This window comes from Lissotriton helveticus, chromosome 8 (assembly GCF_964261635.1).
Source record: "Lissotriton helveticus chromosome 8, aLisHel1.1, whole genome shotgun sequence".
Classification (NCBI taxonomy): Eukaryota; Metazoa; Chordata; class Amphibia; order Caudata; family Salamandridae; genus Lissotriton; species Lissotriton helveticus.
In genome coordinates this window covers 620,928,871-620,944,781 of record NC_136069.1, presented here as the reverse complement: position 1 = coordinate 620,944,781, position 15,911 = coordinate 620,928,871, and the positions used below count along the sequence as shown (strand labels likewise).

At 42.8% G+C, this 15,911-nt stretch overlaps 1 protein-coding gene across 2 annotated transcripts in view; it reads right to left on the bottom strand.

The window, feature by feature from the left end:
- The window catches only part of SLAIN1 (SLAIN motif family member 1), a 174,078-nt gene that overhangs the window by 74,616 nt on the left and 83,551 nt on the right, over nt 1–15,911 (bottom strand). For both annotated transcript variants that reach the window (XM_078657480.1, XM_078657481.1), the window contains exon 3: nt 2,716–2,865. In XM_078657480.1, coding sequence (XP_078513606.1) covers nt 2,716–2,865 — 150 coding nt within the window. The remainder of the gene's footprint in view (nt 1–2,715; nt 2,866–15,911) is intronic.

The window sequence follows — 15,911 nt, the reverse complement described above, 5'->3', positions numbered from 1 at the left end:
CAACTCTCTAAATCTGACGTGCGGCAGCTCGTAAATGGCTCCTGGTCTTCCACAGTGTCGCCTGGTCCTCACAGCTGCAGCTGCAAGGGCACTGTCAACTCTTCTACAGCACCCGATATCGGTAGGCATTCTTCTTCCATGCCTCCTGGTAACCTCCAAGTGGCATAGACTTTGTCCCCTCTTTTTTTAGGTATTTCTCAACTTGAATCCACCTTTGGGTTCCACCGGACACTTTCTCCTTCTCCAGAAGCGGCATCTTCCTGAAGTCCTCCAATGAGTTCGACAGCAGTTTCCGATGCCACTTCACACCTATGCATCCGGCTCTCCTGGGACAGGTATCCTGGTTCCTAAGGTATCCACAGGTGGGGTTACTCTCCAACCTTCTGTCTCCCATGGGGTTTCTTCAGGATCCACTGGGAAGGGTCCTTCTTTAAAATTGGAACCACAACTTACAAGTGGATTTGTACGGAGAACGCGGTCGTCTTCCTACACTGCACACTACCTCCATGGGGCTCCTAGATACTCACCTTGAGTGGTTCCTTGAGTCCCCAGCACTTCTACGTCCTCTGAGTATTGTCTTGACTCTAGTCATGGTGCGCATACCACTATTTTAGTATATGGTTCGGTCTTCCCCTGGGAACCACTGTGTATTCTATGCTACTTGCCTGTTTTTATTACAAGGTGTTGTGTGTATTGTTTATATCTCCGGCTAGTATAAATACACTGTGTGGTCCTTTTTCATTTAATCTATACCTAAAAGATTATGTTCTGGTAAAACAAGCTGCTTTACAATCCTTCTGGACTAAGCCTGAAGTCTGCTCTCCACAGCTACCAATTAGAGAGATTTCTAAGGTTGTCTAAGACCACTAAATTCACCATAAAGGTGGCCTGGATCAGTGCAAGGTGTCCACTTACATAAGTGCACATCATATACTGAGCCAGCCTCTCACAATGGCACTTGAGATTGTTGAGCCAGTGCTATCCTACTCTCATGGAAATGCCTTGGGCTGATCAGGTGTTATTTAGGTCAAGCTTTAAGACTAGGGCTATGTGTTTTGGATGTGTCAAAGACAACAATAATTTTAAGCTAAGCAAGTTGGACCCTGAGGTGAGCAGCAAGCAGGAGTATCACTGAATGTCAGTAGGCCAGAGCCTGGGCATTGGCCTTGGTGGCGGTAAGTGAGCTGTGGAGGACTGCCTATGGTGATGAAAACACCTGGGGGTCCTAATTGTGCTCTAGTTTTTGCTTTTTAAGCCTTTGGAATACCACTTCAAAGGCGCACAGGTTCTAGTCACTGGTTTGAACCCTGATAGCACTGTTGCTATATGTGATGATAGTAAGTTTCTGGAGGCCGCCAAGTGAGGTGGTAGTGCCCAGTTTGTGGCCAGAGCGAATTTCTAACAGATTGTTCAGGGCAGGATGAGGCTAGAATTCCTCAAGTCAAGTTACGGAGCAGGTGATGATGAAGGGGAGGTCAGTCATTGTGATATTAGTTTTCAGGCGTGTGTCGATGTCAGGGTTGAGACTTTCTGGGTGTGCTTCAATTGTGGAATTTTGTCATGTTTTTCTTCCATGTTAAAAAATATAGGTTGGTCAGTTTGGATAGAGAAGCTTTTGGCATGAGCGTTGTAGTTTGCATCTGTGCTCATCTGTTATGTTGTCCAGGCAGAATAAGCTATAAATAGAAATGAAGGTTGTGTTCTGAGCCAGGTACTGGGTCAAGAGTTTGCACACCGTGGAAACCTATGGGAGTAAGCGGAGATGGAGAGCGAAAACATTGATTCAATGTTGTGGATTACCTAATACTTCTTTTGTATTTTACAGGCTGGAAGAAGGGAGGAGGGGTGTGAAGAATGTTTGTGCCTCCATTAAGAGGGAGAAGCTTTTTGAATAGTGCTCTAGGTTTGGTAATTGTACTCCAAGCTTTTTGCAGGATTATGCAGACTCTTCTTGATCACAAAAGAGCTATACAACATCCAATGAAAAGGAGAATAATGTAAGGGTAGATAGAACCACAACAAAGATATTCTCTCTTGTTCTCATGATATTTCAGGTGAACGTTCTATTTATTAGCCTGCTTTCTCACAGCTACCTTGGTTATTTATTGAATGGAGCAGCAAGATGTCCATCACCTTGACGTACTTAGACATGACTTATGTCTCAAGAGTTCTAGTTAATGTTGCTCAGAAGGTGGGGTGGGCCCTGCTCAGTCAAAGACCCATATAGTTAAGGCATCCACATTTGGTGTGCTGCAGGGAACTGGTGCAAACTTGCCTGAGTGATGATGACAGTACAGTCATCAGATCTTGACGTGAGAGTCCTATCTAGGAGATGGCGGTTACAGAAGGCAGAGGATTACTGTGCAGTGCTATCCTTAGGAGGTGAGCAGAGTGTCCAGCCTCTATCAATCTCAGTGTCTGAGTTGGAGCAGGATGGGGGGAGCACAGTGCTCCAGGCCATACTTCCTTCACTCCGCTCACAGTTTCCAGTGCCAAATGCTGACCCCGCACCATTCGTGCAAGACTATCAGAAGTGAAACGGCTATGGAGGCAAGATGTCTAGAGATAGCAATGGGTGGCATACACCAAAATCAAAGGTTAGCATGCACCAGAGTGTTCCAGAGTGTTACGTATACTGGTTTAGAGGTACATTGAACACGATAACATAGAGATTAATTAGTTGCATGCTTAGCAAGAAAAAAATGTATGCGTTACCTGCTTTTTCTGGCGTTAGTATTGCTTTAGTGGGATTTTTTAGGATGCTTGGAGTGTTTAAGCCATTACAATATGGAGTGAGTCTTGCAACAGGACTATAGGGAAAAGCCAAGGAAACCGGTGTGGAAAAGAGACTTCGCCAGCGGCCAGCTGTCACAAGCAAGAAAAAAAAAGAAATACACAAAATAAGTTCAATACATTTTTCAGCTGAAAGGATTTATAAAAACACTTCTTACAGTAAACCAGACAGATGCAATAAGAATCGTTTTTAGAACCTCTACCTGTGGTTAGACAATGAGAAAAAAACAGTTTGAAAGGACATCAGAGAAAGATAATACTGAGATGGCTAGGATGGTGAACACACACCTTAGTCTTACTCTTACAACTATACTAGTAGAACACCGCTGCCCCATCATTCGCACAACGACGCCTACTTATGCTGCCTCCAGCTGATGGGAGGTTACTTAGAGAGTGGAATGGAAAAACTGAAGCTAATCTTGAAAGACAGAACATTTCCAGTGAGAATTCGTAGATTACTTAAATTTACAGTGCTTCAAAAATGAAAAACTTTTCATTGCGTAAATACTCTGAGCATAATAGCGAAAGGAACAAGCATATGATGTAAAGACTAGAAATGGAGGAAATATATGCTCTGATTTTTCCTTGTTTAACAATGTGGAGACTAACAAATATAGTTTTCTACGTTCTTAAAATATGAAATATAAATCAAAATTTGGGGGAAATCTGTTTTTTCTGTTTCTTATTAGTAATCAGAGTGACATGGTGGAGTAGATTATGCAGCTAGAAAAGCCAAATTATGCATCATAACACAGAGCATTTTGTAATCGTATTGCTTCACAATTTCGTCAGTTTTTAACTTGGAAATACTATCTGGGCATTGGTTGCATCTCATTAGTACCAGTTTAATACCCAAAATAACAATAAGGAACAGAAAGGTGACCCGTCTAGCTTTGCACAGGCCTTTCACCTGTCTCTGCATTTTTTGTAACTTTTGAACTATTAGAGATATTAACCATTTTTGGGGAGTTAAAATCTGCGGATTGATGGTTCGTGTGGTAAATGGAGTAAATCTATAATTATTCAAAAATCTCTGCGGCCGCACAATCGTATAATTCCAGTGGCCTTTAATAACGCAGTTCAAACTGTGCAAATCCAGTCAATGTTTTCAACGTGTATTCATGTGCTCGGTTTTTCTTCTTTAAGAACTTTCTTGGACACCTAAAATTATTTAGAAGAAAATGTTCATAGGATGTCTTGCAGTTGCTTCTCCACATTAAACCTTCTACAACAATTTTTCTGATAAGCTCTCGCTATAAAGCTGCACCAACGAATAATTTGCTCTCCCTACATGCCAGTACAAACTGTATGCAATCTAGCCCTAACTGTGGTAGAGAATTCTTATTCATTATATATATTTTTTTTAAAAGCTAAATGGTCAAAATCAAAAAATGTAAGTGTCTTTTAATCACGTTCACCCTTATCGTATGTATGCATTTGTGTTGACATGTGTTGAACATGAGATTCCTCGCCTGCCCCCAAAAGGAAATTTTAGAGGCAATAATACAAAATACTGGCTCTGCTGAAAGTTGTCATTTCGGTATGATACCAGTTGGAGATTCACAAATGGCTATTCAAATACGTCTAAAATCTACATCTGTACTTAACTGTGCTGGTGACAGGCCGCAGCACTTATTTTGTGGGCCTGTGACCTATTTTGCATCATCAGGCTTAGAGCAAGAGATAAAGACAGAAAAGGGAATAAAGGAGGAAAAGAAAGATCGGAAATCGGTGACAAAGGGAGAAAACGGAGATGAAAAAGAACCTTGAAGGGGGATTTAAGCAATGGGTTGCATCCTTAATTTGGAGTAGATTTCTGAGACCTTTGTGAATTAACGTACCAATTGCCCAGCCAAATATTTCTTGTGCATGAATTGCATGCATTTTTGCCAAGCTGTCCCATTTGAAGTGTCAATGTTCATCCTGTCCCGGGTTTGTTTTCCAGCTTACAGTCTTGCATTTAAATTGTTTATATCAGAAGTACAGTAACAGATTGCACAGAGTAAAACACAAAATGATAAGCTAGTCATACTGGGCAGGCAACAACTTGAAGGACCCACTATTGAAAGTTTTACACCGCACAGGATATTGTTGATGAGGCAAATAAAAGAGTTTGTATACAAGTTTTGATTCAAACTTCAAAGAACACTAATATAACAAGCATTGGCAAAGCCAATATGTCTTCCCAATGTGAAAGCTATTGGCTTTGCAAATGTCTTTTAGCCATGTTGTACTGCAACGCGGCTGTGCAGGATGGCTAAAAATCGAGTTAGAGAAAAAAAAAGTAAGATGCGACCAGCGCTGGCCACATCATAGCACTTTTTTTTATATGGCTAATGAGTGTGGACAACACGGACAATGGGAGAGTGGAAGAGAAGAAGCAACATGAACAACAGAAGGGTGGGAATGAGAGGAAAGAAGCAGCACTGACTGGGTGGGTGGTGCATAGATAAAGGTGCAGGGTGGGAGGGGAGAAACGGCATGGACAATGGGTGGGTAAAAGGGGTAGGGGGTGTGAGAGGAAGAAGTGATGCGAGGTGTGGAGTGGAAGAAGCAACACAGATGATAAGAATAAATAGAATAGTGCCTGGACCACCGAGAGCAGCGGAAGAACAGTAATCAAAGTATATCAATCAGTACCTTTTTCCAAACGAAAGAACAGGAACGTGACATCGACAAGCACAGGCCAATTAAGCGACAGCCATTGGTGCATGTGGGTGAAAGGGGCAGGGCTCTGCCACTCAGAGGAGGAGAGAAAGAGGGGAAGAATGGAATACACAAGTAGCTCGGTACAAGGACTAAGAGGTGTGTATATTTCTTTGGAGGGCATGTAACTGTGCCGAGCTAGGTTCTCACTCACACCTGAGGCACAAGTGAGAGTGCCTATGTAATTAAAGGGGTGTGTCCACCTCTCAGTGCTAGTGGTATGAGCGTACCTGGGGTGATTTGCTTGTGGCCAGGACGAGGCAAACTCAGTGCCATGGGTTTTAATGATAGGGTGCAAGTTATTTAAGTACAGTCAACATGTTAATGGGCAGTACAGGCTTGGAAGAAACTCATGGGTTCCGCCCTTCTTTTTCACTCACTGTTGGTTGGGGTTTGTGAGGGGGTGGGGGAGAGTCCGTCAAGCTAACAGATTCACCGTCACCTCCCCAGCCCTTCCTAACATTCAATCAGCAGTGAGTAGAATCCTGTCAGAAGAGCAAATAAGCAGTATCCCTGCTTAGGGGACTGCGTCACATGTGCAGTGCATTTTGAGAGTCTCTCCCTTATGGTGAGTGCTCCTGTTCTGGCTTCAAGGCCTACTGTTGTATGCTATCTCTTTCCACAAAGCTAATAACCAGCCCGCAAGCAGCGTGAATGAGAGTTGAGTTCACCTTCAAAGAGATTGCAGCCTTTACATCATGGTTCTTGAATGTATCAAGCTTTGTAATAACAATGCAGCATATCTAAAGGTTTTGTAAAGTATTTATGAATTCTGTTTTCAAGTGGCATAGTTTTTTATTGATTTTATTTTGAATAATAAAAATAATGTGTATTGCATATTATGGCTCATTATGACTTCTCAGTGATTACCGTTTTATTAAAAGGTTAATATGTGAAATACTTCAGACAAATACATTCCCAATTTCTGTACCTATCCAGAATTTCCAAAGTAACTTTAGTTTCAATCTTAACAAGATCTTGGGAGAGAATGTGGCATAACGACCAGGGCTGCCAACTTTGGGACTGTGGATCAAGGTTCTAGTCTCTGCATCTGCCCGACACTCTGAGATTCTGGGAAAATCTATTAATCTCCCTGTGCCCCAAAACATTTATGTGTCCTTGTGTAATGTAACATGTCCCCCGCTGATGTATAATTGTTATTTTCAATTTCAGGAAAGCTCAGCTTAGAAGAACAAAATGTTATTTATTCACCCACTGGTGATATGCAGTATTATTACTTACGCCATTGTCAAGGAATACAACTACATGAAAACAGTGCATTAATGTTTCCAGATTTCTGCTTTATTCCAGACTGCTCTTTTTCTATTACACCGGCCTTCTGAATAGCTTGGCTTTACTATAGATATTGTTATATTGTCAAATGAACTGCTTAATGCTGTAAAATATTACTGTATTTTAAACCTCAGCAGTGACGGCTCTCACTGCTCTGGGAGCTGTGTAAAAGAAAAATATTAATAACAGAAGTTATTATCATTTTATTTTTAGTATCCAGCAGGTTAGGGCGGGGTAGGGCTTGGCTCCTGTGACATCAGGGAGGAGGAATGGTTGTTGCACTCTAAAGTGCGCATGGCGGTTTGGCCGGTCATCTTGGCTTGGCCAAACAGTCTTGCACACTTTGCATGTTCTTCATCCAAGCTGCATTACAGCCTGAGTGGAGAACATGCCCGGGATCCCGTTCTTCAAGTGGGCGCAGAACCACGGCACTCAGACCAATCACAATGCTACATTGCAGTGTTCTGATTGGCTAAAGAGAACCAATCACATTGCTGCATTGCAGCATTGTGATTGGCTTAGGGGAGCCTGGGTGCTTCCCGGTTGCGGAGCAATGGAGAGACGACGCGTGAGAGAAGCTGCTCAGGTAAGTTACTTTAACATTTTCTTTAAGCTTTTAAGGTATGGAGATCTATTTGAAACCCTTCTGGCCTTGCTTAAGGGCTGGGCAGAAGAAAAGTGGAACACAACAATCTCATATCTTGCTTCCTGGCCCTAGAGCACCAAGGAGGGGTATATCAGTTACCACCACCCACACTTTCAACCATTCTGTATCTTGCCTAAAGTCAGTGAACAGACATGTTCTATGTGCTGCCCTGCGCGAGGACCAGGGAATATAAAGTAGCACTCTCTCCCTGGCGGTATGGAAAGGTAGGAAAGATAAACACATTTTTCCGACGCTCAACCGATGCTTCAGACACTAGACCATCACTGTTTTGGCCTAGGAACACAAGGTTATCTTTCACAGTCACGGGTGACAGAAGCAAAGCTCAGCTGCTCCAGCAGAAAGAACCCAGGCCCTCAATTTTGTGCTACGTCTATTACCTAAAGCAGTTGTTGCGGCCAAAAGACAGCAGAGCATGGCTATGAAGAAGTGGAAATAAAGCAAACATGAACAGATGATGGACAGAGTGCTGAAACCTATCAGCCACTCACCTGCAGTCACAGATCTGGGTTAAATCCATCATTGTTCTTTAGCTCACTTTGCCACCCTAGTTCAGACCCAGCCATATGCAAATCAGTCTTAACCCTGTTCCTTCTGGGAACAGTCCAGCCCGAACTGCCTAGCAAGGTCTTTCCTGGACCGGAAACAAGCATCCCGGGACCCGTTTTGAGATAACACCCCTCATCAGCAGGGCTAGCCTGAATCCAGTGGCAAAGTAAGGAAGGGATCCATGTCCGGGCATACCCTGCCAACTTAGGGCAAACAAAGCAAACACAAGGAGATGATGGACGGAGGGCTGAAGCTTTTCAGCCACTCACCCCTAGTCACAGATCTAGGTTGAGTCCATTATCATTCTTTAGCTCACTTTGCCACCCCAGTTCAGACCCAGCCGTATGAAAATCAGACTTAACCCCGTTCCTTCTGGGAACAGTCCAGCCCGAACTGCCTTGCCAGGTCTTTCCTGGACCAGAAACAAGCATTCTGGGGCCGGTTTCGGGGTAAATCCCCTCTTAGGCCAGGCTAGCTGGAATCCTGTAGCAAAGTGAGCAAGGGACCCCCGTCTGGGCATACCCTGCCAACTTAGGCAAACACAAGGAAATATACAACTATGCAGCCTTATCTCCCAAACAATTTGGGGAAAAAATACCAGAATGCTGTTGTTGTATGACTTTATTCGATATAAAAATATCATAAAAGTATTAACAAACCAGATTCATCAAATTGAGACAATCCCATATTCAAAAGGAACAATATCACAATGTCATACAATCAATCAGTAAAACACGTTTGTAATAATTAAGAACAAGTTATAGAAAATGTAAAAATTCCTTAAAAACTATACAAGATAAAATCAATTCAAATATCATAGAATCCGCAGATACAACAGGACACCATACTATTGTTCCTGGTTTTTAGCAGCATTAGCCTTCAATAACTTGCTTCTGGTTAACCAGGCACAGCCCAGAAATGTAGCTGTCCCACAAATTGTACTAAGGGAGGATTTATCAGATTTTAAAATGTGCAACGCCTCCCTATAGTTCCTGGCCCCCAGATTGATACATACGGGTTTCAGCCATTTTCTTCTCGGGACTTTGTACGCCGGACGGGCAAAAAGAAAATGTGGAATAGATTCTGTGGGAGAAGCACAGGCGGGGCACTTACTACCTTTCGCAACCCTAGAATTCCTAGGAATCCTGTAGCAAAGTGAGCAAGGGACCCCCGTCTGGGCATACCCTGCCAACTTAGGCAAACACAAGGAAATATACAACTATGCAGCCTTATCTCCCAAACAATTTGGGGGGAAAATGCCAGAATGCTCTAGAAGATTACGTCCTACCTCCATACACACCATGGCCTGTCTCTTTTGTGTGGTGGGGGCTATCCTGGCGGAGTACAGTCAGGCCATCTCTTATAAAATTAAACACAGTAGCATCTGAGCTCATCTTGTGTGCTGTGCTTGTAGAGCACACTTTTTTTTACTTGTTTTAATTACCAATAGTATATCACATATTAGGACATGACAGTAGATATGCTGGTGTAATAAACACAGTAGTACAAATCAGCCTGACAGCGCCCCTATTCAAAGTGAACAATTTGAAACAATCTCCCACAATTGGGGTTGAGGACCGAGGACCTGTCACACTGACCTCATCAGACCTGACACATAACTACACACCCTCCAGACCATATCTGTTTAGCAACTAGCCAAACCATGCCCTCATTCCACAGAAACAAATTAATGAGAAAAAAAATCCATCCAACCAGCAATAATAAGAAACTGACAGCAGCAGAAGCATACGCCCATAGTTGTATACCCTCCCCAGGACCCCCAAATGACTCCAAAGGGGAGGGTTAATGAGGGAAACAAATAGGGGAGAGGAAGCAAAAATGTGAGAAAAAATGGGGGGAGGGGGAGACAGGTGCAAACATACCACAGTCCCATCTGCTTTGTCCACCCCTCAATCCATCAACAGCCATACACATGCAGAGTCACAGAGTTCAAGAATTTGGGGTAACTATTCTTACATTTCTACTGTGGGCTCCAACAAGCCCATACTCTGTGAGTTGTGCACACTTTACTAAGATTTTAGACTTGTATTTCGGTTAGAGGTGGGTGAACCAACAAATTGACAGGGAGAGCAGAGCTGAGCCACGTTTCTGGCTTGTCTCTAAGGGCCCGTTCAAGAGCTGAGCCCTGGAAAACTTTAGCAAGTAAATCGTGCAACAAACATTATATAAAAATATGCTGAAGCTTCTTCAAAAGTCAATGAAGGCTGTTTAATTAACAGGCGGAAGAGTTTCACCTTACTACATCAGATTATATCACTGCATTCAGGGGTATTTAAGGAAAGTGATAGTTTTTAAACAAACTTATAAATATTCCTGTACACCTCTCCCCCACCCTAAATTCAAGGCCATTTGTGAAAAAAGAGGAAAGTTAGTAGTCATGTATATACTAAAAATGGGCTACATTATTATACATGGATCAACATTGGGGTCGATAAATCAGACACAAGTGGGTTTTGAACAGCACAAAACCTGAACTCTGAATGAGCGCTCATATGTGGTGATGAAGAAAAAGGCAACTTGGTGAAATAAACTATTTGGATAGGATCATACAATTTGCGAGCAAGGCAGTTGACACTGATCATTGTTTTTCTTGTTTCACATTGTGAAGTTCAGCTCTAGAGCATAGTGGCAGGCAGAAGCTACATAAACACGTGCTTGTTTTGGGGTTGGGGGTCCCAGAAGATCGCCAGCTCGGTCATAGCCAGACATCTGGATGATCTTTCAATGGGTCAGTCTCCTCTAATTTTGATACCTTATGTGGCGTCCTCATTGACTGGTGTAATTGCTCGCACCCAATTATTGTGTGATTGTCTGTAAAACACTCACAGAGGGATGTACGTTGTTACAACGCATGCTTTTACCACGCATGCTTTTACAACGCAGGTTTTTCAACGCAAGTCGTTACAACGACTTGCGTTGGGGGGTGCTGGATATTGAATAGTTTAATTTACTATTCCAACTCCAGTCCCAGTGGATAGTAGGAAAGGTGTTTGATAGTAAATTAAACTATTACCTACCCTAGAGCGTCCCCCAGTGCAAGTCGTTGTAACGACTTGCGTTGAAAAACCTGCATTGTAAAGGCACTGCGTGGTACAAGTTGCATTGTAAAGGATGTTTCCCCTCCCAGAGTGGTGGCCCACCCCCTCCACTCGGACAGGTGCACTGAGAAATAGCAGCTACAGCTCCATCTCAGCTAATTCCAGGAACTCTCCTGACAAATTCTCAGAAAGAGATGAGGGGCTCGGCGTGAGAGGGATTTAGGTGATAAACCTCTCTCTGAGAGCATACTAATGCAAGGGAACTGGGGAGATGGATGCTTTGGATCAATAAAGTGCCATGGGTGTGGTTGGGAAAGTGGTTCAAAAGAGCAACAGTACTTATGGCCTGCCCCGTGGCTCCTGGCAGAAGGAGGTGAGGTGGAGAGAAAAAAGAGGACTGGGCAGCACTTAAAGTAGACTACACAAACACTGCAATGCGGGGGGGGGATAACTTTAGAATGACACTCACTGGAGAGGCTGCCCCTCAATGTATAGGCTGAAAGGATAGACTGTGTCCAAAAGGTTGTGGAAAACCCAGACTAAAAGTGTTCACAGAAAAATGGGCACAGACAGGTTGATCATGCCATGCCGGGGGTCATTAAGCCCTTCCGCGCTAATGACAAAGCCAGCTCGTCATGCGCGTTACCTGCGCTACGCGGATGACGAGCTGGCTTTGTCACGAACCGTGCGATTTTCAAAAGTCAGCGCACAGCGGGAAAACCCGCTAGCACGGATGCGGTTAAGTCAGAATTGGCACCTGATGTGTACGGTATACGCTGGCCAAAACAATGACAAATAGTTCGAACCACTCTCATCTCCAGTCCTTGTGCACACCTTATTGTTTACAAAAGCGGAGACACCATCTTTTTGAAGGACTGAAGACAACTGGCTTATCTCTGGCTTGCTAGAGAAGGTACTATAATTGTGACTGAATTTCTCCCTAAATTTCAGGAGCGGAATGCGCCCATGCTCTCCTCTGCACTGGCAATATATGGCTGATGATGCTGGTCTGCCACTCAGGCAGAATTCGAAAGTAAAGAGCTGTGAGGATGGGCAGATCAACTGAAAGTCAGATAAAGACTCTCCCTCTTCTGCATAGTGTCTGCACAGCATACGGAAACTGCACTCAAATACTGGAGAGTTGGCCATCCTATGGCATGACAGGGAGTGATGGGAAGCCTGCCAGAAACTGGTGCTGATGTGTAGTAAACATAAGAAAAGAGACACTTACTGGATCCCCAAGCTATGTCTGGGTGTGAGACTCCTAAACTCCATAAAGCAGAACCATCCGAGAGTAACTGCCTCTCCTTTTACAATCCTCAAATCCTGATTGGTCTTCCAGCAGTGCGCTAATTCATGCACCATTTATCTTTGCCAAGACTTCCTCATCACGAGCATCCATTGAGCACATCAACTTGAAAACGCAAGCATGAATTAAGGACATGGACAAGTTATTGGACACTAGACAGGCCCTCCTTTGATCAAAAGGATCTTCTTACAAAGTAACATTTCTTCTAAGGCCCTATTCTTCATATTTTCAAATTGTATTTTTTAACCTTAATTGCTTTCTTTCCAACAGTCTTTTATTCTAATTAGTAATGGATTGATACCTTTTCCAAAATACCTTTTGGACACCTGAGGCAGTACTCCAGTCAGGCCTGGGGTGCAATGGGCATTTGCAGTAGTTTCTTGCTCCCCAGGGGCTCTTTGGCATTATGGAAGGGAGCACTGATGCTTGTGTGGTCACTTCTATACCATGGATCCTGCTGGTGCATATTTTGTGGCGGTGCTATCATGAGAGGGCAATCCCTCATTTGTACGGAGGTGGGGCTCTGTGCAAACGAGGAAACATTCTGCATCCGTACCTTATTACAGACACGGGTACAGAGGCAAGTAGCCTGTCAGGAGTCGCACCGCTTGTGTGCTGCTTTGAGGAAGTGCACAGTTATGCCCTCCCATCCCTCTACTAGGAAGTCACTCAATACACTTACCTGAAGGAGGACCTCTGACCCCTTTAAATTGCAAGCCAGGTTGCGCCTACAGAGTGAAAAGTGGACCGGCTGCTTCACACGGTTGGTGGCTTTTTCACCAATGTGCTTTTTGCCAGTGCAGGCGTTGGTTTGCGCCTACACTGAACACTGCATTCAGTGTATTTGGGTTTACTGCCCTTGCCCGAGCCTTGCACACCCAATAAAATGAGTGTATTAGACAAAGGTAATGCACGCTATTTGCATTGCAGGCGATGGTTTGGTATGATTAAAGTTTTTAATTCTGCTTCCTGCTTGATAAGCACATCTTGCCCCTTTTTATCCAGGGTTAGGCCATAGGCTCAGGCAAGGAGCTGTGAACAGACCAGTTTGTGTTGTGAAGTTCGGGCATAATCACAGCACAGGACAGGTTATCCTCTCTGAGGCTTCTCTCTGGCCCGTGCACCTGAACTACCACATCATATTCAAAGCACCATTGACAACACACATACATTTAAATACATAGCTGGAATAATTCACACTCACTGTACGCCACAACAGACAATATATGCCTCTTTGTCGTTTGCTTCACAGTGCAAGCAGTTATTCCATCCTTCACAACCAATTAAATGAAACTGAAGAAACACCTAACAAAAGCATCATCTATACACTTTTAAATATTAACAATACCGAATTAAAGAGAGGTAAAAGCAATAATAATGTTGCAACACATTTCAAAATGGTGCTGGGTAGCCCAGCTTAACATACCACTTTCGAAATGGTAGTAACACCATAAAACATTGACCTTCAACAAAAATCAAATTCACAAATTAAACATGGAAAGAACTGCTTTTACTGCACCCTTTAAATTGTTTTACACAAATTTCCCTTCAACGTGTATGAAAAAAACATGTTCTAATGTAGTCAAGTGAAATAGGAAAGCGATTCTAGAATTAGGTGGGCTAGAATGGAGGAACAAATTGTATGGAGGACAGAGAAGACAGCAGAAGAAAGAAACAGAAAAACAGGTCAAAGAAGTAACGAGATAAAAGAACAAGAATGAGTGAGAGAGAAATCAAACGAGTAAGAGAAAGAAATAACCGAGAAAGCAATGGCAAGAGGAAAAGAGAAAAACATTGTTAAAGTTTTCTGTGAAACAAAATACGCCGTACAGTAGCAATTTCACGGCCGGATGGCGGAACGGATACTTTCGCGCTGCAGAGCACTCACGCGGGAATAATAACACTGTCATTTGTTGCACTGTATTAATCCCAGCCAATGCATGCACCCTACTGAAGGCTAAGAATAGAACTCTTGTGGCCAAACAGGTTATTACCCTGCGGGAAATTAGAAAAAAGAGCCTGGAAATAGTGTTTATTTCCAGTCAAAAACTTTCATTGAAATATTGTTAGCAATGTGGCTCTAATAAGTTGAAAATGCAACAGAAATAGAAGAAATACTTTTTAAATTTATTTAACAGCTTTATGTTGCGCTCTTCTACTAAGAAAGCATTAGCTCTCTAACAATGTACAGCCAGATATATACAGTAGCAGTCCACAGATATCGATGGAACAATGGGCAAGAGGGAGGCAAAAGTAACAGAACAGCTAATTCAGGTACAGGCATAATAAATGAGCTTTGAAGTACCACATGTATGTCATAAGTGAAAGCTTGATCCTTAGATACGCATGAATAAAATTCCGGAAAGTAGTAGTCATTACAGAAAAAGAGTGGTGTTAGACTTCAGTTGTTGTGGATGTTGGTTCTGGAGTTATAAATCCAATAGAAATGTGCATATAATAGTCAACAACAGACCAGAACACGCATGGCCTACTGCAGCCAACAGTTACCAAGTAAATATTATCCTGTTTGGAACACAAAAAAATGTTGGTAATAGCAGTCACTTATTTACTGGAGGCCCCCAACATATGTTGAACCATAATAGCCATTTGGGCTGGCTCAAATTCACAGAGGCGGTCTCAGACTTAAATTATACATGGTGGAAATTTCAATTAGGACAGCAAAATATTGTATTGTATTGAAATTGCATTTATATAGTGCTCACTATCCCTGACGAGGCAACAAAGCATTTTTTCGGCGAGTAGCACGCCACAACAGAAGCCATAAAGAATTTGTGGTGAATTAGTATAGTGAAATATGAAAGTAATTTAAGAGATGGATATGTTAATCAGTTATTTGGATTGAGAAGGATAGAGGAGGGATAGAAGAGGAAAAAAGATTTGCATTTATATAGCTCTTGCTACCCCTAAAGAGGTGTTGAAGCTCTTTTTCGGCAAGTAGCACACTACTCCAGAAACCATAAAGGATTAGTGGTGAATTAGTATAGTCAAATATGAAAGTAATTTGAGGGGTGGATATGCTAGTAATTTGGATTGAGAAGGATAGGGGAGGGATAGAAGAGGGACAAAGGTTTGCATTTATATAGCGCTTGCTACCCCTGATGAGGTGTTACAGCGCTTTTTCTGAAAGTAGCATGCTACTCCAGAACCCATAAAGGATTAGCGGTGAATCAATATAGTCGCATATGAAAGCAATTTGAGTGGTGGATATTTAGTCAGTTAATTTCATTGAGAAGGACGAGGGAGGGCCTAGCATGTTTTTTTATATTTTGTGTGGAGTTAATAGCCATAGGAGGGGGTTTGGGGTGAGTAAAGGGTAGGTGAAGGGGAGCTAGCACAGGGAAATATGGCATTAATGTGAGTGGTTGACATGTTATTCTGTTTTTTGGATTGAAAAGGAATAGTGAAGGGATAGAAGAGGATAGAAGAGTGAAGGAGAATTAGAAGAGGGAAGGGTCTAGAATTTTTTTTTAGTTCATAGCAGTCGAAGGGCATTTGGAATGAGTAAAAGGGAGGTGGA